General features: G+C 38.0%; 1 protein-coding gene across 9 annotated transcripts in view; it reads left to right on the top strand.

The window, feature by feature from the left end:
* Kctd20 (potassium channel tetramerization domain containing 20) overlaps positions 1–24,103 on the top strand; it is a 34,113-nt gene that overhangs the window by 2,515 nt on the left and 7,495 nt on the right. For 5 of the 9 annotated variants that reach the window (XM_021721953.3, XM_021721952.3, XM_005318759.5 and 2 more), the window contains exons 2-5: positions 14,888–15,093; positions 19,127–19,400; positions 22,226–22,328; positions 22,869–22,989. In XM_021721953.3, coding sequence (XP_021577628.1) covers positions 14,934–15,093; positions 19,127–19,400; positions 22,226–22,328; positions 22,869–22,989 — 658 coding nt within the window. In that variant the 5' untranslated portion in view covers positions 14,888–14,933. Of the gene's footprint in view, positions 1–14,887; positions 15,094–19,126; positions 19,401–22,225; positions 22,329–22,868; positions 22,990–24,103 lie in introns of those variants that run through there. The other 4 variants (XM_078020110.1, XM_013355784.4, XM_078020111.1 and 1 more) reach the window with 4 other exon arrangements.

Here is a 24,103-nt window from a genome sequence, read left to right as displayed (position 1 = left end):
GCTCACTTTCTCTGGTATATAGGAGTACTAGTAGCATTCATAAAGTCTTTCAGTACAGCTGGACATTAATCCAGGTAATGCCAATTTTGTGCACCACACTGTAGTAGGTCATTTCATCAACAATGTTGCATATGTGGCACAGAGTTGCATCCCTCTGTTAAGTCAGAATTGAGGCCTGGATGACCTGTACTCTGCTAAAAGCTTTTTCTGTTTCTTACTGCCCTTTTGAATCTTTGTAAGGAGAAGAGGTTAAAGTTAGGCTATGTGCTTCTGACTTTTTCCCTGTCTTTGGCATCTTTTTGGGTGTTTGATTTCTCTTATTAATCCATCTTTTTTCTGGTGATTCACAAAATGTCATGCTTTTCCTTTGTTAGCCTTAAACATTATGACTCCTTTGGCTAACTGACAGTAAAAGTTTAGGGGAATTATTGGGTTATTGAATGATTCATTCTATTCTATTCTTTCCTTAGTACTGGAATTGGATCCAGAGACACTTTACCACTGAGCTAATAAATGTCCCAGCCCTTTATACATTTTTTAAAATTTTTGAGACAGGGTCTTGAACTTGGGATCTTCCTGCCTAAAACTCCTGAGTTGCTGGGATTGTATGCATGTACCACCATGCATGGTAAGATTACTGAATGATTTCTAGTTATTTGGAAGACCAGGGAAATATGAGGCTTATGGATAAAAGGGACCCTATTACAAACTTATCTAGTGCAGTCTTCTCATCTTTCAGATGAAGGATCTAAGAGATGAGATGTTAGTGAGGACTCTTGGCTCATCTCAAAAAAAACAAAGCTTCAAAAGTGAAAAAGAGCCTGGCGTGGTGGTGTATGCCTTAATCCCAGCAATTCAGGAGGCTCAGGCAGGTTCAAGCCAGCCTCAGCAAAAGTGAGGTTCTAAGCAACTCAGTGAGACCCTGTATCTAAACAAAATAGGGCTAGGGATGTGGCTCAGTGGTCGAGTGCCCCATATTCAATCTCCAGTACCAAAAAATTAGAAAGATCCAGAGAAATTAGAAGTAGATGAAAAGAGAACTGACTTCCTTATGATTACAAAAGAAGTATTATCTGGAAAATGGAGATTGAAGGAAAATATGATCAAATCAGAAATCAGGAAGAGTGAGAATAATAAAAAAAATCTTTAAAGATTGAAATAAGGGGTAAAATGATAAATAAGCAAGAAGATGACCATCTTGTAAAATCCCAGAGAAGTTATGAACTTAGTTTTTTTTTAAAGATTCAATAAAAGTTAAATATTTTGGTGATTTTTTTAGATGTTGGATGCTTAAGCTATGTCCAGAATCTTTTTTTCCCCTAAATATTTATTTTTTGGTTGTAGTTGGACACAATATCTTTATTTATTTTTATGTGGTGCTGAGGATCGAACTCAGGGCCTCACATGTGCTAAGTGAGCACTCTACTGCTGAGCTACAACCCCAGCCCTTGTCCAGAATCTCTTGAAGTCTTAATTATGCTATGTCCATTCCAAAGTTATTAGGCATTTCTGTTAATTAATTAAGACTTATAGAACTTTGAATCTGATTTATTGTTTCCTAACTCCTTATGGGAAATGAGATTATTGGAATCATATGTGCACTTCTAGAATAATAAGAAGTAAAGAAATTCAATGAAAGAAGAGGACATTTTGACATTTTTTGCTTGGAATTCCCAAATTAAACAATGTATTGTTTTTGTACATCTTTCAAAGTAATAGCAATAGTAACAGTGAGGGCTTAACAATTAGTATACCTTAAGTACCAGACACTGTATTAATTAATGGTTTTACATCATTGTTCCATTTAATTATTTCTATTTTTAAATGAGAAATCTGAGAGAGATTAGGCTTGTCTAGATAACACTTAGGAAGTAGCTGAGCCTGTGTTAAATTTAAGCCCATCACGGGGCTGGGTTCGATCCTCAGCACCACATACAAATAAAATAAAGATTTGTGTCCAACGAAAACTAAAAAAATAAATATTTTAAAAAAAATTTAAGCCCATCTGACTTCAAAACTATGATAACTTATGCTGGATAGTGTCCTGGTTCACTTTGTTGTGTGGTTAAGATCATGGGCTCTGGAGTCAATCTTTCCTGGGTTCAAATCCTGACTTCTCCATTTACTAGCTTGGATAAAGTACTCATCAGTTTCTGTGTCTTAGAAATACAGTTAGTACCTACCTCAAGTTTTGAGGGATTGAATTAATTCATGTAACTTGCCTTAAAACTGTGCCTGACAAATTGTAAATTCTCAGAAAATAATGGCTGTTTATTTTTTAAAAATTAATTTATTTCAATGTACTATTTTATTTAGATTAAGCATGTCTTTTCCATTATTTGAAATACTAGGTTTTTTGTAAGTATAGATACAAAGTAAATTTTAATTCTGTTTTTACTGAAATGGGGCACCTTACTAAAATTTTGGAAAGCATTGGGATTTAATGGAAAGCTCCATGACCCAGGCCATGGGATTTGCTTCTTGTTGTCTCTGCCTTTCATAGAAAAGATGAGGGTATCAGATGAACTAGCAAATATGAATGAAATTTGAATTTGATGTACTATACAAATGTAAAATTCAGTTATTAAAATTGTGAGGGCAGGGCATGGTGTGGCGCACGCCTGTAATCCCACTGATTTGGGAGACTGAGGAAGGAAGATTGCAAGTTCAAAGCCAGCCTCAGTAACTTAGTGAAGCCCTAAGCAACTTAGTGAGAGGATGGGGGATGTGGACTGGGGATGTGGCTCAGTGGTAAAGCACCCCTGAGTTCAATCCCCAGTATGGAAAAAAAAAAAAAAATCATGGAGGGATGTTACAATGAATAATTGTTAGGTGAAAGTTCAACTTTCTTAGAATAAAAACTGCTAGTGATTTATACCTATATATGAAGATCACACAAATATGTTTATCTCAAATAGGGTTTTTTTTTTTTTTGGTGGAAGAAAAATTTAATTTTTGCAGTTATATCTTTGTATTAGTTTGCTTGGGCTGCCAAAATAAAGGACCACAGATTGTGACTCAAACATTGGAAATTTATTTCCTCGAAGTCCTGGGGAATACAAGTCCAAGATCAAGGTGTCAGCAGGGTCTTTTTCTTCTGAGGCCTATTCTTAGAGTGTAGAAGATCATCTCCTCCCTGGTTTCACATGGTTGCTTCTCTTTATCCTTATCTCTTCATTTTTTTTGAGGGGGGCGCACAGGGTGGTAACTAGGGATTGAACTCAGGGGCACTTGACCATTGAGCCACATCTCTAGCCCTATTTTGTATTTTATTAGAGACAGGGTCTCACTGAGTTGCTTAGTGCCTCCCTAAATTGCTGAGGCTGGCTTTGAAGTCTCATCCCTCTGCCTCCACCTCCCAAACCCCTGGGATTACAGGTGTGCACCAAGAACCGGCCTCCTTATCTCTTCTTAAAAGGACACTAATCATAGTGAATTAGGGCTTGCCTTAATACTTCATTTTACTTTAATTACCTCTCCAAATATAGTCACATTCTGAGGTATTGGGGGTGAGGACTTCAACAAATAAATTCTGCAGGGGACATAACCTTCAATTCTGATACTAACCACCTGGACATAGTATCTGGCCCCACAGGTTGAGGGCTCAGTCTCACAGCCCTCCTTAACTGTCTACATGCTGGGTAATCTGAATGCTCCATTCCCTTATGAGGGAGCACCCTCTGCACTGGGCCCCGGGCAGCCAGCATCCTTTTTCATGTGCCTGCCAACTATCCTATCTGTACCTGTTATTTAGAACCTCCTTGCTATTGAGTATCCTAAGAAGCACATCATACCTCTACATAAATCACTGTGTTATATTTAAAGATATCAAAATTATCCTTTTATCCTACTGAATAATCTGCTTTAGAATCAATTTCATATATATAACCTAAATTCCTAATTCATCTCTTAATCATATTTCTTCTTTAGATTGAAAAAATGTCAGACTTCCTTATGTGATAATGTATTGTTTTCTATTTCAGCTCATAAAATTGTCTCTTAAAAAAATTCATTATGGTGATTCCACCATTTTCTTGGGGAGTTCCCATTTTAGAGATACAGTTTTCTTATTTAAAAATAATAACATTCATTTTTAAAAAATATTTATTTATTTTTTTTAGCTTTCGACAGACACAACATTTTTGTTTGTATGTGGTGCTGAGGATTGAACCCGGGTCGCATGCATGCCAGGCGAGCACAGGCGAGCGCGCTACCGCTTAAGCCACATCCCCAGCCCAATAATATTCATTTTAAATAAAATTCCATCAACAATTCAAAAAAAATTTTTTTTAATTATATGGGGCTGGGTTTGTGGCTCACTTAGCACATGGGAGGCCCTGGGTTTGATCTTCAGCACCACATAAAAATAAATAAAATAAAGGTATTGTGTCTAGCGACAACTAAAAATTAAATATAAAAAAATTATATGGCCCTAAATTAAGGGAGAATAATTAATATTTTCATTCTTTTTTCTGTAAAGATATTTATAATTTCATCCTGCTTGAAAACCCTAACGTATCAATACCATTTGCATGTTTTGGTTATTATTCTAAAACATGTGTTGTATTTTTTTATTTTTTAATATTTTTTAGTTGTAGATGGACACAGTATCTTTATTTATTTATTTTTATGTAGTGCTGAGAATCAAACCCAGTGCCTCACGTGTGCAAAGCAAGCGCTCTACCACTGAGCCACAACCCCAGCCCCTTTTTATTTTTTTAATTGGTGACTTATATTGATTTTTGAATGTTAAACCAACCTTTGTCATTATGTATTATCCTTTTTTATGTATCAGATTTGATTTTCTAATCATTTATTTATTTTTTAAGGTGGTACTGGGAATCAAAACTCAATGATAGAGTGAGCTCTATCGCTGGGCTATATCCCCAGCCCACCCTTTAGGATTTTTGTGTTTATGTTTATAAGAGTGGCCTGCCTTGGAATGTCCTTGCTATGGATTGGATCAGGAATGTCCCCAAATGCTCATGTGTTGAAGGCTTGGTCCATAATGCCGCAGTATATTGCTGAGAAGGTCATTGTTTTTCATTCTTTTCTAATATAGTCTTTAAAGCTATAGATTTCCCTTTGCTTGACTTAGCAAGTTCTTATATATTGTATTTTAATTGTTATTCAGTTAAAATTACTTTCTATAAGCCAGACACACTGACACACTCCTGTAATCTCAGTGGCTGGAGAGGCTGAGGCAGGAAGATCACAAGCTCAAAGCCAGCCTCAGCAAAAGTGAGGCACTAAATAACTCAGTGAGACGCTGTCTGTAAATAAAATTCAAAATGGGACTGGGGATGTGGCTCAGTGGTCGAGTGCCCTGAGTTCAATCCCCGGTACAAAAAAAAAAAAACAAACAACTTTCCATATCCCATTGTCTTTCCCCCATGTCCCTCCAGTACTGGGAATTTAAACTTCCAGCGGTGCTTTACCATATAGCCACATCCCCAGCCCTTTCTATGTTTTGTTTTGAGACAGGGTCTCACTAAGTTTAGAAGGATGGCCTTGAATTTGGAATATTTATTTTTAAAAAACTATTTATTTTTTAGTTATAGGTGGACACAATATCTTTATTTTACATTTATATGGTGCTGAGGATTGAACCCAATGCCTCATGAATGTTAGGTGAGCATGCTACCACTGAGCCACAACCCCAGTCCCCCCAAACTTGAAATATTTCTGACTCAGCCCCCGAGTTGCTGGGATTACAGGTGTGCTCTACCACACCCGGTGTGATTTCTTCTTTTCAAAAGTGTGTTCCTCAATTTTCCACCTCTCAGGAATATTCTTAATTTGTTCTTGATCTCTAAGTTTATTCCATTGTATTCAGAGAACAGAACTGTATAATTTCAGTCTTTTTAAAGGTATTGAAACTTCATTGCCAGAATATGGTCATTTCTGTCTCATTTTCCAGGTATACTTAGAAAAGAATGCTATGCTACAATTGTTGGGTGCCAATTAGGTCAAATTTATGAATGGTGTTATTCAACTCTATATCAGGAGTTTCCAAATACTACTGACTGCCTGTTTTTATAAAGTTTTATTAGAACCCAACCACACTTACTCAGTTACGACTAACACTGACTGTTTTTACACTATAATAGTGTTACCCACAATACCTGAAATATTTACTGTCAACTTTTTGCCAGAAAAGTTCACCAGTTTTGTTCTAAATTTTTACTGCCAGGCTCCCAACCGAAGATATTTTGTTGGCTCCTCCTGCTTGGTCGTAAGCTTTTTCTGGTTTTTGCCTCCTCAACAGAAGCCCTGCTTACCTCAACTTTTAACTTCTGTTTAAGCTGCTCGGCTTTACAGCCTCTTGGCAGCTGCTTCCAAATTGACAAATCTGTGGAAGGGGGAAAGTTTCAGGCTTACCTCAGTTTACTTCCCTTCTCTACCAGTCAGGTTTCTGTCTGGAGACGCAGAACTGTGGATGTGTGTGTGTGTCACATCCATCCTTGCACATTGAGATGTTCATTGCGGGCAGTCGGCTTACTCAGTCTCAGAAACTGGCTAGTCTGAAATCTACTGGCTAGTCTGAAATCTATCGGGCAGGTTACCATCACAAGGGGCAGGCTAGAACTCTTGGGCAGGAACAGAAGCCACGGTCCACAGGTGGAATTTCTCATTCAGCAGAGAAGTTTCATCTCTGTCCTTCAAACCTTTCCATTGATTGCTTCAGGCCCACTTAGATTATCTAGAATAATCCTTACTTAAAGTGATTACAGACTCAATCACATCTACCAAGTACCGTAACACCTAGATACTAATCTAGTACCTAGTTTGAGTAACTGGGAACTGTAGCCTAGCCAAGGTGACATGTAAAACTGCCCAATACACTTCCTCTCTAGGAACTGACCACCTTACTAATTTCTGATGCCTTCAAACATGTTTTTTTTTCCATTTTGCCTAAATTTTTTTTAAGTTGGACACAATATTTTGTTTTATTTATTTTTATGTGGTGCTGAGGATTGAACCCAGCGCCTCGAATGTACTAGTGATAAACCCAGCCTAATTCCCTCTTAAGATTGGGGGCCATGGGGCTGGAGATGTGGCTCAAGTGGTAGCACGCTTGCCTGGCATGCATGTGGCCCGGGTTCGATCCTCAGCACCACATACAAAGATGTTGTGTCCGCTGAAAAACTAAAAATAAATAAATATTAAAAAAAAAAAAAGATTGGGGGCCATATCGCAACAAAGGCATGACAAGCTAATTTCAGCTTTACTATAAATTACTGCAATTTCTAAACTTGGTTGGAATGCCTGCCCGTGCCTTGAACTCACCCATGCCCGGCTTTCCCTGACCAGATAGCATCCTTCTCTGAAACTTTAGTGGTGCCTCATAAATCTTGGCCTTCCCTGGCCAGATAACGACCCTCTCTGAGACTCTAATGACCTTCATAAATTCTGATGTCGGGACCAGCACAAATATGAACCTGCCTTTGTATTGTGCTTGTCAGAGTTTTGTTATCTGTAAGTTCTCAAACCCCGCTTTGTGTAACTTTCTGGGCTATAAAGCTGTGCTGTTCCCGCAGGGAGAGGCAGCCTGGCCAGTCGGAATTATAAGCTTGCTTTAATTTGATTTCAGTTGGAGTTGGTGGTCTTTTCTTTGTGTCGTTGGTCTAACACTAGGCGAACACTACTGCTGAGCCACAACCCCAGCCCGTTTGCCTAGATTTTGTGATTGTTCTTAGCAGATAGTCTGATAGAAACTTGTAAGTCATAACAAGAAACACAAGTCCCAGTGTTTTATAAGAATGTTCTAAAACATTTTTAATAGTTGCATAGAAATTCAACAATTGAGCTTTACATAATTTAGTTTTTTTCCATTTCCCCATGTAGAACTACAGACAGAAAAATCCCTAAGTGTTCTTCCTGTTCTCTACACACCAAGACACAGTCTACACTTCTGTGACCAAAATATGTGTGTGTTGTCCCCACACACCAACAAGCACTTCTTCAGTGGAGGACCCCACTAGGTACCCTCTCATTCAGTTCAGTTCTAATGTAGTCTGTCTGGACATAGTATCTGGCCTTTAGGTGGAGGGCTCAGTCTCTAGCACTTTCCCTTGGAAGAGGCTAATTACAGCCCACCTGTGGTTCTACCTGTGCTTCTGACCAACTAGCTACCTGTCAGGGTTCCAGCAACCCCCTCCTTGGGTTTGATTAATTTCCTAGAGTGGTTCACAGAACTCAGGCAAGGATATTTCAAAGGATACAGAGGTATGGGGCAGAGTTGAGGAGGGGCCTTGCTTCCCTGGGTGTGCTACCCTCTAAAAACCTCCAGGAGTTCTGCTCCCTAGAGCTCATCTATACTGTTTTTTTTTTTTTGTACTTTTATGGAAGTTGCATTATATAGATGTGCTGTGGTTCAAATATGGTTGAAATGTGGCTCCCAGAGGTTTGCATGTTGGAAACTTGGTTCTCGGTGTGGAGATGAAAGTGGCATCTTTAAGAAGTGGGGACTGTGGGAGGTCCTTAGGTTGTTGGGGGCATGCCCTCAGAAGGGACATTGACTTCCAGTGTGATCTCTCCCTCTTGTACTTGCTCCTTCCGTCTGCCATAAGTCTTCACCACAGCTGAGCGGATACCAGCATCATTCTTGAACCTTCAGAATTGTGATCTAAATAAATTTCTCAGCTGGTAGCGTATGTTAGTAGTAGAACTCTTGCCTAGTGTACACAAGGCCTTAGGTTCAATCCCCAGCAACCCCCGCACTGCAAAAAAAAAATTAAATAAATAAATAAAATTGGTAGACAATTGAAATACTAAAACAAGAAAAGAGAACATTAAAATTATTAATGTAGTTTGATTTTTTCAAGAGTTATTGTATTGTTTCTGGATGTGGTAGTACGTTGATACACATGTATAATCTCAACATCTCAAGAGGCTGAGGCAGGAGGATTACAAGTTTTAGGCCAGCCTGGTAACTTAACAAGACACTCAGTAACTTAGTGAGACTCTATCTCAAATATAAAAAATAAAAAGAACTGGGGGCCACCTGTGTACCTATAATATGGTACCAGTTTAGAAAAAGAACAGATGGGGGTGGGGAGGCCAGTGAGGTGGAGTAGGGGAGATGGGGGAGGGGAAGGAAGGAGGAGGTCTGGAAACTGGAATGGAACAAATTATATTCCATGTATATGTGAATATGTCAAAATGAACCTCACTGCTGTGCGTGGCTATATGCACTAATAGGAACATTTTAAGAAAAATAATAAAGTACTGGGGATGTAGCTCAGTGGTAGAGCACCCATGTTCAGTCCCCAGTACTACCAAATAAAACAAAAACATATACACATATTTGCTTATTACAGCAAATAGAACCATGAAGGATAAGGAGAAAGGAATAATCCAATGCTGTGATTTGATTATGTGTCTCTCCAAAATTCATGCATTGGAATTTCAATCTTAGGGTGGTGGTGTTAGGAGGTGGGCCTTTGGGAGGCGATTAAGCAATAAGGGCTGTACTCTTGAACCTTATAAAATAAAATCAAAGGAAACTAGGTAGCTTTTCTGTTTTTTCCATCATATGAGAACACATAGATGGCACCATCTTTGAGGGACAGGCCCTCACAGATACCCAATCATGCCTTGATCTTGAACTTCTCAGACTCCAAAACTGAGAAAATAAATTTCTGTTCTCTATAAATTACCCAGCATTAGGTATTTGTTATAGCAATACAAGTATACTAAGATAGCTGGTTATCTTAGGGAATAAGTGGGAACAGACTGGAGGGAAATGGGAAGGAGAGAGTCTCCTGAGCATTCCTTTTCTAATGTGACTAAATTTTGGTTGTTCTGTTTTGGAGGAGGTGGGGTAGAACCCAGGGGTACTCAATCACCCAGCCACATCCCCAGCCCTTTTTAATATTTTATTTAAGAGACAGAGTCTTGGTGAGTTGCTTAGGGCCTTGCTAAGTTGCTGAGGCTGGCTTTGAATTTGTGATCCTCCTGCCTCAGCCTCCCAAGCTGCTGGGGAATTACAGGCATGTACCACTATGCCCAGCTTGTTCTTTTTGATAACTTTTTTTATTTCATTAGTTTTCAAAAGCATGTAAATGTTTTATATATTAAAAAATAAATTTGAAAACTAATAAAAATATGCTATAAAGAGAAACAATGAACCTAAGTTATAGAACATACATAGAAAAAAATAAAATAACTTTGGTACACAGCACATTGCCTGTACATCCTTAGCGGGATATTCTTTAAGGACAAAAAGACGGTATCCTACAAAACCGTTAAACCTACTTAGTTTGTTGATAGGGTTAATGTTGACATTATTATTCTGAAACTAGTTTATAGACCAAGTTTTTTTAATATTTATTTTTTTAGCTGGACACAATACCTTTATTTTATTTATTTATTTTTATATGGTGCTGAGGATCGAACCCAGGGCCTCGAATGTGCTAGGTGAATGCTCTACTGCTGAGCCCCAGCACAGCTCCTGGACCAAGATCTTTAATTGTGAAAGAAAAGGTGCACTAGTATAAAGAAGAGCTATAATAATGGGTTTAAGTTACAAATATTAGTGTAAGTTGTGTGTTTTTAATAAGAAAATCCCTACTTTATTACTTACATGGCCTAGAGGTAATACCACCCCAGTAGTAGGATACCTAGTGCTCAAATACCTCCCCCAAAAGCCTTTAAATGAAGTATGAAGCCAGTTGGCTAGACCTGATTATGGGTTATATATTGATAACATGGAATTGTTCATTTTCTTAAGTGTGAAAATAGTACTTCTGAGTTTTGCAGAGCATGCTGAACTATGGAGGATGAAGTGCATTTGTGTTTGTAATTTTCAAGTTATTTGGAAAGTACATATATAAATAGTGTGAGCAGGGCATTAATGAGTCAGGGTGATCACTGGTTAATATGAGTAAGGGTATAATTTTCCAATAGATTTGAAAAGTTTCAAGATTAAAAGTTGGGGAGAAAATATTACTCATATTTCAGAACCCTAGATCAGATTTTTATCTCTTTTACGAAGACTTCCTTTATCAACTACACTAGCTATAAGTGATTTTCTAATAAGAATTTTTTTTTCTTTTTTGTTGTTGAGGATCTTTATATTTATTTACTTATCTATTTATTTATATGCAGTCCTGAGAATCAAACCCAGTACCCCACACATGCTAGGCAAGCGCTCTGCCATTGATCTACAGCCTCTTAAAATAAAATAATTTTAAGAATATAATTTTATTTTTTTTCTATTTTTGGGGCAGATGCTGGTATGTAGCTCAGTGGCATAGTGCTTGCATGAAATCCTGGGTTCGATTACTGGCACTGCCAGTAAAAAAGGGGGTTTGGGGGTTTTTGTTATTTTTGCAGTACTTGGGATTGAACCCAGATGTTCTACCACTGAGCTATATTTCTAGCCCTTTTTATTTTTTTTTTTACTTTGAAACAGGGTCTCACTAAGTTATCCAAGCTGGCTTTGATTTTGCCATCTTCCTGCCTCAGCCTTCAAAGTAGTGGGATTACAAGTGTGTGCCACTCTGCTTGGCTAAAACAAATTGCTAAGGCAGTTCTTGTACACAATGTGGATCTGGAAACTATTTTTACACTATAAAAAAAAAAAAAGTCTGACTAAAACATCCACCTGCAGGGGGTATACATCCTTGCTGTTATGTTTAAACTGGCCACTCAGGTGTGTATTGAAGAATTCATTTGTCAATCAATTTACGTCTTAGGTCTCATACGTCAAGGGATTTTTTTGTTCTGTTATTCTGGGATTATAGAGGAGTTAGAGATTATAAGGAATTTTTGGAAATGCTGGAATAGGTGATTTTTTTTTTTTTTTTTTTGTACCAGGGATTGAATGCAGTGGTACTTAACCAGGCTACATCCCCAGCCTTTTCTATTTTTATTTTGAGACAGGGTCTCACTAAGTTGCTTAAAGCCTCACTAAATTGTGAGGCTGATTTTTGAATTTGTGATCCTCTTGCCTCAGCCTCTTCAGCCGCTGGAATTACAGGTGTGCACCACCACACCAGCCAGGTGATTTCTTAAAAGATGTGCAATTAAACATTAATCCTGATGGGTTTCTTGAAAAAAGGAGTGCTGAGACCATATCCATTTGGGAAAACTTTGCAAACTAGACCTTCTCTTGGAGTTTATGGTATGATCTGATCTTGTTCATTGAAGCATTGTTTGTAGTAGTTAGAAACAATTTAAATGTTCATAGTAAAGTAGAATCATAGAATATTACATAGCAGTTAAAAAGGTAGGAGCTAGATCTCCATTTTCTAATGTGTTTCTCAGAATGAGAATGATGCAGAATAGTACTATATGGTTTGTGGTTGGTTTTTTTTTAATAACTATATCTGTGTAGTAAAATGCATTCTTATGAAGCCTGAAAGGATTCCTACCAAGTAAGTAGTGACATTTATTTAGAGAATTAACTGGATTTGGGAATGATGATCAAAGAGTTATTTTATCTTATTAGGGCTGAATTTTCTTAGAAGGGAATATATTTAAGTATTATTTATAATGAAAATTCAATGCAAATGGCTTTTACATGCCTAGAAGTTTACTTTCTTTTCCTTTATTGGATATACTTTCTCTGCTAAATTACAGCTGTTTATTGACTGGCTATATACAGATTAAACTGAGTTCTGAGCCCTGATACTATAAATTAGTAAAGAAATGTTTTCACTGTATTCCATTATGACAAAATTATTTTTTCTACAGCCAGATGCAGTGGCACATGCCTATAATTCCAGTGACCTGGGAAGCTGAGGCAGGAGGATTGCAGGTTTGAGGCCAGCCTCAGCAACTTCGTGAGGCCCTATCTCAAAATAAAGAATAAAAAGGGCTAGGGATGTAGCTTAGTGGTAAAGTGCTCCTGGATTCAATCCAAAAAACACAACACAAAACCTATTATTTTCCTTACATTGTAAGATTATATGAAGTAATTTAATCTTTGAGATGATCTTATTTTCAAATTGTTTGGTTCATTTTTTAAATATTTTATTTAGTTGTTGAAAGGCCTTTATTTATTTATACGTGGTGCTGAGAATTGAACCCAGTGCCTTACACATGCCAGGCAAGTGCACTACCACTGAGCCGCAGCCCAACCCCTCGTGAAGTAATTTATATAGTCTGGTTCATGCAAGTCCTCAATAAATAGGCTTAGCTAAAGCTTATTGGAGTGGTTCAAGAGATCTTTTGGAGAGCAACAAAGAGAAAGTTGAACTTGGTTCTTGAAGAGCTAATGAAGATTGGAGGGGCAGCAGCCATAGGTTCAAAGCTGCTTAAGTGTCAAGCAGCAGACCCACTTTGTGTTGGCACTGTTCTTTAAAAGTTCATGGGCTTCCTCTTCCTCCCTTTTTCTTTTGCAGTGCTGGCGATGGAACCCAGGGCCTCACTTATGCTAGAGAAGCGCTTCACCACTGAGCTATCTCCCCAGCCCTGCTTTTTTACAGTGTTCTCTAGACCTGATTTTGACATCTTCCAAGTCAAACTTGAGGGCATTGATGATTCTATTTGACTTTAGCAATCAATTTTAAGTGGCCACCATTTTTGTAATGTAAATGTGTGCTTTTTTTTTTTTAAAGAATAATTCTGAAAAAGCTGTAGCCGCATATTGATGTTTTTTTTTTATCAGTGCATTTACTTTATTCCTTCAATTTGCTATAAAAGAGCCATTGTCTGAGAATGAAGAATACCTCAAATGAAAATAACTCTTCTTTAAAATGACTTATTTTTCAGGCACATACATTGATTCATCTATTCAAGGTGGTCATTTATATTTCATCCAAGTTAAAACAGGAACTTAACTGATCAACTTTATGCTCAAATTATTTTAATACAGATTATGAAGGGATTCAAAATTTAATTTAAATTACAGGTGTTTATTGGCACCTTCTACATGCTTGGTCTGTCTGGAAATTCAGAGTATTAAAACATGATACTGTCCTTGGTGGGCTTCCTCCTTCCTGAAATATTAAGTATGTGATCCATGAGCATACGAATTGCTCGATATTTTTAAATGATTCTCCCACCAGAAAATCAAGTGGAAATAGTGTCGTATCAGGTGTGAAAGTGCTGAGTAGAGTGAACTGCAGGGATATGTTCAGTAGTTGGGCAGCCACGGCACATGGAAGTGTTGCAGGGTGCAGTTAACCAGCAGAGGCCTGACGCCCAGGTGTGGCTCCTGTGCTCCTTTCTCCACCTGATTAGTGAGGGTCTTGCACATGACCGTCACTCAGTATGTGTTGTTCATTGGAATTGTAGGCTGCAGGGGGAGAAGTGGCATGGTTAGCTTTATAGCCAGTGATTTTGAGATGGCATTTGGGTTGAGCATAATGAAAAGGAGAATTTGAGTACTGCAAATCAAAATTCACTTTTTGTTTGTTTGCTTGCTTGTTTAGCTCCGGTGAGTTTTCATTCCAGCTTTTCTACCTCATTATGGTTGTGATTGTTAATTTCCTTGTTATGGTTTGTAATTGTAATTTTCCTTGTCACAAGAGTATATGTGTCATTTTTTTAAAACAGGTTTTCTTTAAACAATTTTTCTTTAAACAATCCCTCCACCCTTTGTGTTTGTGGTATAAGCAATACCAAATTACTATTGTACTATTTAATATGCAGAATTGATCATGTGTATACCAAAATTAGTTGATTCGATGTGCATTTATGGATAAAGCTTAAAATTATCCCCTGTTAACAAGTTTATCATTGCTTTTAGTGATTTGGTAAAAAACAGCAAATCATTTAAATCAGTTTGATTCCTTGTAACATAAAATCACAAACATTGTTTAGATGCCCCTGTCTCCTAAGAACAAGAATTGGAGCTGTCTATCCTTTAGTTTGGCTTTCACACCTTGGAAGCCTGTTTTGTGAGTTCTAAATCATGCTTATTCTTGTCTTCTAGGATTCCTCTCTGATTAAGCAGACAGTTGAGGATACAGGGTCTGAGAATGAATGTTCATCGTGGTAGTGACGGCGACAGGTTGTTGCGGCCAGAGGCCAGCTGCCTAGTGGATGAAACCTCAGATGCAGCTCAGGAAAAAGAAACAAATAGCCTGGCTTCACCTGGTCTTCACAATCTTACTTATCCCCTAGGTCCCAGGAATGAAGGTACAGTGATTAGTTCTTGGCTTAATTTGTGGGATGGGGGAGTTTTCTGACCCTTGAGCATCTTATTCTGCCAAGAAGGCCTGAATATCCTTATATAAATGTTCTCCACTTAATCGACTTAGCTTGCCTATTATAATTCTATCATGCTGTCACAGAAAATGTCCACTTATTTAATTAGTCTAGCACATCTAACTTGAAGATAATGGTGTAAGTCAAACAGCCGCAAATTTGGAGTCAGAAGACAGATTGAAATTCTAGCTCAGCAGTGCATTAGCTATGACCATGGATGAGAGAATTAATCTCTATGGTTCCTGCTTTCTTAATCTAGAACACAAGGATATTAATATGCCTCCTTCCTCATAAGTCTGGTGGATTAATGTTAATGATGTGAAAGCTCTTGATAACCTGTTAGGTTCTTTACTTTTATTTTTTTAACACATTTTTAAAATAATCTTAATTTTTTAAAAAGTAATATGTGCATTATAGGAAGTAGAATAGCACAAGAATCCAAGCAAAATCATTCACAATCACAAGAGTCCAGTTAGAGGTGTCCTCCTAGGTCCTGCTTGTGTGTGTATGTGTGTGTGTGTGTGTGTGTGTGTGTGTATGAAACATCTCATTTTATATGATTGAGATCATGGTGTATATTGTGCTTTTTCACACATTGTAAATATTTACCAATTCAAAATTTCAAAAGTATATGAGCATTTTGATAACCAAGGATATACTACACAAATTTGATTTAGAAAAAAAAATCTAATCTTGACTTTCTTGGCAACAAAAATTTTATAAAAGACAAAAATGGCAACAGGTTTCTGTGTAAAAGTATTAGTAGAATTATGATTAAAATGCTGCATTCCCTTAATGCTCAGTATAAAATGAGACAAGGCAACAGAGCACCTTAGGTATAATATTTCTAAGATAATTTATTATCAATTCTCTACTGTTAAAATATTAGCAAGAAGGTTTGTTTTCATTGAACTACTTAATGTGTTCCTGTAGTACAGCAAAAGGACGCTCGTGTGTCAGTGACTATCGTCAGATAGTAGTGGGAACACATCTGCAGGTGTCTCTTCCTTTAAGCTTTCTTCCTTCCCTCTGTTGCCATCCTAATGATCAAGTTCTGATATATATTATTCAAAGGTGGTTTAACAATTCCATGCCCAAGATGCATCTTTTTTTTATCACTTATAACAAAAAGATATTCACACATTTACTAGCTGTACTTTTTAAGCAAACTTTTTCAAAAATACATTTTCAGTTGTAGATGGACACAATATCTTTATTTATCTTTATGTGGTGCTGAGGATCAAACCCAGTGCCTTACACATGATAGGCGAGTGCTCTACTACTGAACCAAAACCCCAGCCACTTAAGCATACTTTTTAAAATTGCAATAAAATTAACAATAATAGCAACTGCCATTTATGGAGCACACACTGTACTAGGAATTGTACATACAGTACATTCTTTAGATCAGGGGTCGCAAACTGGTTAAATCTGGCTGCTGCTTGTTTTTGTAAATAAAATTTTGATACACAGCCTCAAGTCCATTTGTTTACATCACATCCTGCTTCAGTGGCAGAGACTTTGCTCTGCACAACCCAGAATACTTCTGTACTTTATAGAAAGTTTGCCCACACTTTTTCTAGATTAATCTTTACAATTATTATCCTTGTTTTGCAAATGAGAAAACAGCCTTAGAAAGCTTAGCTAACTTTCCCAGGTTCACACTGCTAGGAGGCAGGGAACTGGGATTTGATTCTCTTTCTGACCAGATTCTGCTACATGTGTCAGCTGACAGAACAGTGTGTGACTGCACCCTGCAGAAGGCCATTAGGGGAATTTGTGTAAGGAGTCTTTTCCTACCCTCCCATTTAAGTAGGGCAGAAGTTGAGGCTTCTTCCTTGGGTTCAGGAATCAACACAATTTAATTGCTTCATTGTTGTGAAATCATGCATTCTAAAGAACTGAATTAGCAATTCAGGTATCTATTTCTTTTTTTTTTTTTTCAATTTTTAATATTTTTTAGTTGTTAGTGGACCTTTATTTTATTTAGGTATATGCGGCGCTGAGAATCAAACCCAGTGCTTCACACACGTTCCCAGTACTGCCAACATACACGCACACACACACACACACACACACACATACACAAATCCTACCACTGAGCCACAACCCCATCCCCTCCGTATTTCATTTTTTTTTTTAATATTTATTTTTTAGGTGTAAATGAACACAACACAATGCCTTTATTTTTTTTTTATGTGGTGCTGAGGATCGAACCCGGGTCCTGCCTGTGCTAGGTGAGCGCTCTACTGCTGAGCCACAATCCCAGCCCCACTCCGTATTTCATTTTTAAGAACAGCACTTCAAGTGTGAAAATCTGTCTTGGTGACCCAAGTGTTCTTCCTATGAGGTAGCCTATTCATCATGTGGCTCCTTAGCTCTTGGTGTGCAAACATGGGGCCATATTGAAGATTGTTGAAGCTGTAGGATGGAACTTTAAATAGGTTTTTGGTCTATATATTGATTTCTCTTTGTCTTCAAACAAGTAGTTAAAAATATATTTGGTTATAAGTGCAAGAAATCAGAGAGGTCATGGGCAGTAATCAGGTTCATGAATAATTGAATATATGTTTACAATATATGAGAGGGTGGAAGTGAGACAATTCACTTGTATCTGAAACATTTTATTTCTTGTTTTCAAAAAAAAGTTTGTAAAAAGGTAGGAAAATATTAAAAACTAAGCTTGTCAAATGTAGGTGATTGGATATATGTGTTTTTTTAAGTCTGTGCTTCTGTGTATTTGAAATTTTTCTTTTAAAAATATTTCTTTTATGTTAGAAAAAAATACACAAGGAGAGTGCCTATTTAAAAAAATTGTCTTGATAATGTGTCTGTATATACTTCTGATTCTCTTCTATATAATCCATATTTCATATATTTATTTTTAAGCCTGTTGTGTATCATGTGGTATTGTACGTTTTTAAGTATTCTCATACTTCCAGTTCATAATCAAATAGAATGAATATTATTGTCCTCATTTTACAGATAGACCAGGTTTAGAAAAATTAAATAACTTTTTAAATGGCTTTTTATGATATTAGGATGAAAACAAAGTTCCATGAATGAATTCTAGTGCTATTTGCCCTGGAACTGTTCCATTGAGAGTAAGACCTACTTATTTAATAAATGGTATAGATGATGTTAGGAATCTCCTGTATATAGTGAAATATATTTTTCTATGAATTTCTAGGAAAAGTGATATATTAGAAAATCATCCTTTCTGGAAAATGATTTTTTTTGGCGGGGGGGAGGGGGAGCGGGGCGGGGCATACTAAGGATTGAACCCAGGGCTTCCTGCGTGCTAAAAAGCACTCTACCACTGAGCAATACCCCCTGCCCTTTTTAAATTTTATTTTGAGACATGGTCTTGCCAAGTTGCCATCCCTGGCCTTTGAGCTTGTGATCCTCCTGCTTCAGCCTCCTGAGTAGTTGGGATTACAGGTGTGCACCACCATTCCCAACTAGAAAATAAAATTAAAAATAAAAAAAATGAAGAGTGTGAAAATTAATTGTTTTAACACACAGCAGTAAGGGTTTCCTAAATAAAACATGGGAAATGTAAGAGTATTATTTTGCGATAGAAGTGAAAACAGAAGAGTGATTGCCCTGAGAAGGGGCTGGCAGGGGACAGCTGTGTCTCCTCATAAATTCTTCTCTACTGTTTGCTTTTTTAACATAGACATGGTTCACATTTTTTAAATCATTCTACTTTTCAATGTGAGTATTTCTGCTTTCATTCCCTGCCAATCCCCACCCCACCAGTATATGGAAAAATAAGTTCAAGGAGATATTCAATTTGGTCTCTAGTTTTGTTTTTAACACTCTAGTCGAGCTTTTGCCTGTGATCACCTAAGAATTTGGGGTTTTGTTTATTTAACTGTTGTTATTTTAAAGAAGACAGGCTTTATTTTTCTCCCAAGGCTTTTGTTCTCAAATTATTTGGTTTGTTTGTATGATCTTTTAGACCTTTCACTTGATTATGCCTCTCAGCCAGCAAATCTTCCTTTTCCTCACATAATGCCGCTTCCCGAAGACATTAAAGGCTCTTGCTTCCAAAGTGGGAATAAACGGAACCATGAACCCTTTATTGCTCCAGAAAGATTTGGAAACAGCAGTATGGGCTTTGGCAGTAACCCTCATTCCCAGGCACCAGAGAAAGTGACCCTTCTTGTAGATGGCACACGTTTTGTTGTGAATCCACAAATTTTCACTGCTCATCCGGATACCATGTTGGGAAGGTAACTGATGATCATTTCCTTCCAGATTCACTCTTCTCTACAAATAGAAATACATGCTATTTATCTTGCATCCAATGTGAAACTAAAAAGCATTGCATTCTTAATTTTGTACATTCTTACCTTTGTGAAAAAGGAGGGCAAGCTGGTACAAAGTTTGTGTGTTGGTGATATGAAAGAGGTGATATAGTTCATTTACAAAACCAGTTCAGGAAGACTGAGGATGGAGCTCATGCTCAGTCTGAGCGCGAACAAGGCCCCCTGAGTTCCGTTCCCAATACTGCCAAAACACACACACACACACACACACACACACACACACACACATATCTAGCAGCAGGGAAGCTTCACAAAAGGGAGTAAAATCTAATAGGAACCACAGAAAATAACCTGATTTACCTCATTTCCTGTAAACCCATTCCATGTAAACTCAACATAAAGTTAAGTTCTCTGAGTTTACATAGGTCAAAGACGTTTGTTAAATTGAAACCTAAGCTGTCTTTTTCCCCCTAAGAAAAAATACATTGACAAAAGAACAAAGCTATTTTATTGAAAAAATTTGACTTCCTATTTATGGACAGTTTTGTTGTTGTTACATATGCTGTGCTGTCATGTTCTAGGCCTTCATTACTATTCACAGTTTTTTGAAATGGAGTCTTTATACCTAGTCATTTTGTTCTTCCGTGATCGCTGTCTTTAGTCTCCATGTTCCGCTCCCTGTGCTGCTGCATTCAGACTTTGTCAAGTCCTCCTTGCACCATCTCCTGCCTTGGCTCTTCAGAGCTGTAGGGAATGAAGGAAGTACTCTTGGAACCTGGCCATGGAGGTGGGAGATCATCTTTTTGGCTAGCCATAGTCATATTAAGGAAGAACAAATTTGCATAAGAATGAAAGACTGTGGTAGTATATGTAGATTTGACTTTGGGTGATTTTTATCTACTCAGAAGTAGATTTTATTTTGTTTAAAGATAAAGCCTCACTCAATACTTGGAACTAATTTGAGCTCATTAGGAATCAGAATGGATTTTACTCATATGCTGAATTCTTATGCCAAATGGAATCCAGTTATTCAGATGTGTATATTTGAACATAAAAATTCACAGTGAACTACTATTTTAAACAAAACCAAATCTATCTCTGTATTTTGAATTAAGATGAAATTAAAACTTCTCCAACTTGGCCACATGTTAATCAGATTTGACTTCCTGTTCTCAGTTTAGTATCACCACTATTGTCCTCTCCCTCACAAAAGTATTCCTCAGTGCAGGCTGACTGTTTTAGATATATTGCCTCTGAAAGTAGTTATCAAGAGAAAGAAGGCAAGCATTTTCTGGGTAACAGATTCTTGGTTCTTTGAATCTGGGGATGGCTTGGTTTCCCCATGGACAGGAGAGTTTGGCTCTGTACTTAGGTGGTCCATTCAGCTGAGTAGCTAGGGTCAGGAATTCTGTGAGTTACCCAGTTTTGTTCTGTCTTAGGGCTCTCTGTCCTTGGCTGCGCACATACTTGTACCTCTCCAGCCAGCCTACAGATGCAAGTCCCTTGTCATAGGGAATGAACTGCGAGAATAAGAATGAACTAAAGCAGATCCATGCCCGCAGCATGAGGTGAACAACACTGCACTTCAGTCCCGCCGAGGACAGAGGCAGGGATCATAGTCGCAGCATGTTGTTCACTATTTTGATTCAAAGTTCTCTCAGCTAGACTTCAGCCAGAATGTGCCAGGCAAATATCAGCGTTCTTTGGAAATGACATTTATCAAGATAGATTTCTTATTCATGGTGCTGTGATTTGGAAAGGGTGTAACATGGAATCATTTTCAGATCTTTGAAAAAGCAGCCAATTCAGATTAGAACAGTTGTGAACAGTTAGTTCACTGTAGCTCTTGCCACAGGCTAAGGAAGGAAATGGCAGCAAATCCCCACTGGGAAATCAAATCAGGCTGGCTGAAGCTGGAGCCTGCCTGTCCAGCCCTTTGTGCTGCCTTCCATTCCCCCTTAGAAACAGGCATACAGCAGGAGAAGCCAGGGGTCCATGGCTGGAGGGACCTGAGAGAAGGCAGGCAGGCTGGGGAAGATGGGTAAAAAAAGCTAGCCTTCCCCCCATACCCCCATAATTTCTGAGATGCCGGGAGCAGGCCTGCCTCTGAAATATGCCAAACTGCTGCTGAACCTCATACCTGGCCTCCTTTTATACTTCACCTCGGAGTTCCATCAGAGAGCAGCTCCTTGGGTTGTAAGGGCGCTTTTTCCAGAGCTCCACTCTTAAGATGTACCAGGAAAGGGAAAGCACTAATTTAACATAGCTGCACCTGCTAACATGCCTGCTAACAGCAGACTCCATGTCGAAAGCAAAACCTAGAAATATTGAGGAGTGCATGCTGGATAGGTTAATGCTGATAGAGGAGGGCAAAGGAAGAGGGAAGGTGGGGAGTGGAGAAGCTGTCTTTCTGAGCTTTCAAAACATATAGACAGGTTCTTAGGCACTGGGGAGGATATGAAAGGCAACCATCACACGCTTCAGAGATTTTCTAAGGGCCATGTTTGTGGTTGATATTTTATTGCACTTGTTGCTAAAGAAGCTCACTATAGATGAACCTTCAGGATTTGGTGCTTCATTCTATCTTACATACCCATTTTTGAAGCAATTGCTCTCTTCCTGTCTGAAGGGAGTTTCCTAAGACATGAGTCTTGGGACCCAGGGCTGTGTTTTTAACTTACACTGTGGGAAAAGCAGTAGTCTTACAAAATGAGGTAAATAAGGAAGAAGTCTCATCTGAAGAGAAAGAGTCCTGCTGGAGAAGGTAACATTGCCTGGGTGTCTTGCAGGATGTTTGGACCAGGAAGAGAATACAACTTCACTCGGCCCAATGAGAAGGGAGAATATGAGATTGCTGAAGGAATCAGTGCAACTGTATTTCGCACAGTGCTGGTATGTGGTAACTTTGGTTTTTTTTTTATAAATATCTTCTCCCCCGGGAAATACATGTGCCCCTAAGAATTCCATTAATTATTCAGGAGGCTGAAACAAGAGGGCAGGAGTGTGAGGCCAGCCTGGGCAACCTAGGGAGACCCTGTCTTAAATAAAAAAAAAATTGTAAAAAGGGCCAAGGATGTAGCTCAGTGATAAGAGTACTAGTCCAGCATCTAAAAGGCCCTGGGTTAAATCCTCACTGCTACAGGAAAAGAAAAGAGAGTTCCATCAACCATGTTCTTGACTTTATGGTTTGTTTCCCAGTTGTTGCCTTTTCTTATTTTCTATTCTTGTCCATCTTAATTATCTGAGCTCAGTTAAACATAATCAGGATAGCCAGGAGCCACTCTATCATTTAATGAATCAACCAGCTTGATGATAATTCCAAGAACCCGTTACTTTAGCAAATGTAATGCATGAATGAATGAATGAATAGAATTGCAGAAGTCATCTTCATGTTGTTCTTTGCCATATTTCTTCTTTCTAATGTATTTACAGGATTATTATAAAACTGGTATCATCAATTGTCCTGATGGCATCTCTATTCCAGACCTTAGAGATACATGCGATTATCTCTGTATTAACTTTGACTTCAACACTATTCGATGTCAAGATCTGAGTAAGTACAGGAACACCTGCCAGTTGTATTGAGCAGCTGAACTCTAGGGCAAAGGAGTTTCCATTGTAGGTTGAGATCATCTGTAGAGGCACAGTGTCCTACTAACTTGTTCCCTTCTGCTTTGAAGTATTTTGAGGAAGTAGAGTAAACAAAGAAAATCAAACCACTCACACAGTGGGTTTAAGTCTAGCTTGACTGCGAGTCACAAAGCTAATTGCTTCCCTCTTGGGAAGGACTTTGGTGTCAACTCTTTTCTTTGTTTGCTTATTTATCTATTCTGATTAGTTATACATGAAACTTCTTATTCTTCCAGTTGTACATACTGTACAATTTCTTTTTTTAATATATTTTTTAATATCTTTATTTATTTTTATGTGGTGCTGAGGATCGAATCCAGGACCTCACATGTGCTAGGTGAGCGCTCTACTGCTGAGCCACAATCCCAGCCCCACAATGTACAATTTCATTGGTCATGTAATCATACAGGCACACAGGAAAGTTACATCCAAGTCATTCTACTATCTTTCCTATCCCTATCCCCTGCCTCCCTTCATTCCCCTTTGCTAATCCAATGAACTTCTGTGCGCACCACCCCCCCAATGTGAGTTAGCATTCACATATCTGAGAGAACATTTGGCCTTTGGGTTTTGGAGGACTAGCTTATTTTACATAGCATGATCATCTCCAGTAACAAAGAAAATGACTGTCTATGAGGAAAGGCTCACTAATAAGGTCAAACAGCAAAAATTGGCTGCATTCTTCTTAACATTATTTTAGTCATTCTTAACCTACCGTTGGCTTAATGCTTTGTAGATATAGACTTGCAGAATCTTAAAACAGGGCTGGGGCTGTAGCTCAGTGGTACAGCACTTGCCTAGCATGTGTGAGGCACTGGGTTCGATCCTTAGCATCACATAAGTATATAAAATGAAGACATTTAACTACAAAAAACTTTAAAAAAAAATCTTAAAACAACTCTAAAAGATGGGTGCTAACTAAATTTTAACAAATGATGAAACTGAAAAATCTGCTTGTTCAAAGTTCTAATCATTAAATCTATGATTAGAATTCATATTGCTCTTATTACCTAGGCTTCCTGAATTATTTAAAGAAT

This window comes from Ictidomys tridecemlineatus, chromosome 8 (genome assembly GCF_052094955.1).
Source record: "Ictidomys tridecemlineatus isolate mIctTri1 chromosome 8, mIctTri1.hap1, whole genome shotgun sequence".
Taxonomy (NCBI): domain Eukaryota; kingdom Metazoa; phylum Chordata; class Mammalia; order Rodentia; family Sciuridae; genus Ictidomys; species Ictidomys tridecemlineatus.
This window is presented reverse-complemented; position numbering and strand designations above follow the sequence as displayed.